General features: G+C 42.9%; 1 protein-coding gene across 1 annotated transcript in view; it reads left to right on the plus strand.

Annotated features, from left to right (window-relative positions):
• LOC126390675 (GTPase IMAP family member 4-like) overlaps nucleotides 1-1,533 on the plus strand; it is a 6,590-nt gene that overhangs the window by 1,994 nt on the left and 3,063 nt on the right. The window contains exon 2 of the mRNA XM_050045078.1: nucleotides 1,169-1,530. Coding sequence (XP_049901035.1) covers nucleotides 1,169-1,530 — 362 coding nt within the window. The remainder of the gene's footprint in view (nucleotides 1-1,168; nucleotides 1,531-1,533) is intronic.

The raw sequence follows: 1,533 nt of genomic DNA on the forward strand, positions 1-1,533 counted from the left end.
GGATCCCCTCCAACACAGGCCTGCCTTTGTTTTGTGCCAAGGCTATGTCCTCTGCTGGGGTGAGGTCAGCTGATGGTGACCCACCACCCGTGCCTTGCTTGTGTTTTTTTTTTTTTTTTTTGACTGCTAAAACAGCACAGACAATGTGTGAGCAGGCACCTTCTGGGTACAATGTACACTTTTGAATTGTGTAAAAAGTATGAGTCAGGGCACTTACCATTCTGCAGGATGTTCTTGTATTTAATCTTGACTTGCTGCCATGTCCGTTTGGTCCAGTCATGTTTAATCTATACACACACACAATACAATACAACACACATACAACTATGTTTTCGGAGATGTTAATTAACTATTTGGATTGTAATTGTGATGGTTTCCGCGGAGCAGTGAGTGTGTAATTGTGCACTACTTACACATTCAGGCGGTCTGCAATACTTTGCCACGCTTTCTCTAGTTGTTTTATTACTGTGGCGGTGTTGCCTTTCTTTATGATTTGATCCTTTACCTCTTCGTAAGCCTCCATGAGGATTTCTGCCTCCGACGGGGAAAAGTAGGCCTACGCCGCTCTTATTGCCATGGTGAATCGGTGAATCTGTGATCGATGGCGGGGTCTATTTGAGGAAGCCGCGTGCGCGCACTGATCCAGGATTGGTTTCACCTGGCTTGATGAATCCGTGTCTGCTCATCCTGGCTTGGTCTTTGTGCAACCAATTAAGCCTGGACGCTCTTGTTTTGGATTCGTTGAACCCAGCTCAGTCATTTATCCTGGATGTGTGAATCCTACTTTTGTGAAACGGGCCCCTGATCACATTTTATGGTTGAAACTTGTTTATTTATTATTAATAATGTTTGTAGGTTGATATGGCAACAAATTTGACCAATTTGAGATTGAAAATGAGACATTGAAAATGTTACGTTTTTCATAGGCTACCTATCAGGTCCTACTGATCCCAAATAGCTTTAGAAAATAGAAATTAAAAATGCATACCTAACAAAAGTTCAGGCCTCAGGAGGACATTATTCTATATTATTATAATAGTCATTCTATTATATTATAACTCCACCCAGTTATATCTATAAATTTACACTCTGATTTAGATCAGTTCTATAGAATAATATAAATGCCTATTGTCAATACTTGTGTAATGTTAAACGTTCTTCTATACAGAAACCCTCAGAAATGACAAAGAGCTGAGGATAGTGATGGTGGGGAAGACTGGAATTGGGAAGAGTGCCACTGGAAACACCATCCTGGGACGACAGTGCTTTGAATCAAAGTTCAGCGCAAAGTCTATGACTGTTGACTGCTCCAAGGGCACAACTGGGATGGACGGGCAACAGGTTGCTGTTATCGACACCCCCGGTCTGTTTGACACCAGGTTCGGCATGGACAAAACAACTAAAGATGTAGGCCAGTGCATCTCTTTCGCTGCTCCTGGACCCCACGTGTTCCTGGTGGTCATCAGACTGGGCAGATTCACTGATGAGGAAAAGCAGACGGTGCAAAAGATTCAAGAAATCTTCGGCCAGGCT

This window comes from Epinephelus moara, chromosome 5 (genome assembly GCF_006386435.1).
Source record: "Epinephelus moara isolate mb chromosome 5, YSFRI_EMoa_1.0, whole genome shotgun sequence".
Lineage (NCBI taxonomy): Eukaryota > Metazoa > Chordata > Actinopteri > Perciformes > Serranidae > Epinephelus > Epinephelus moara.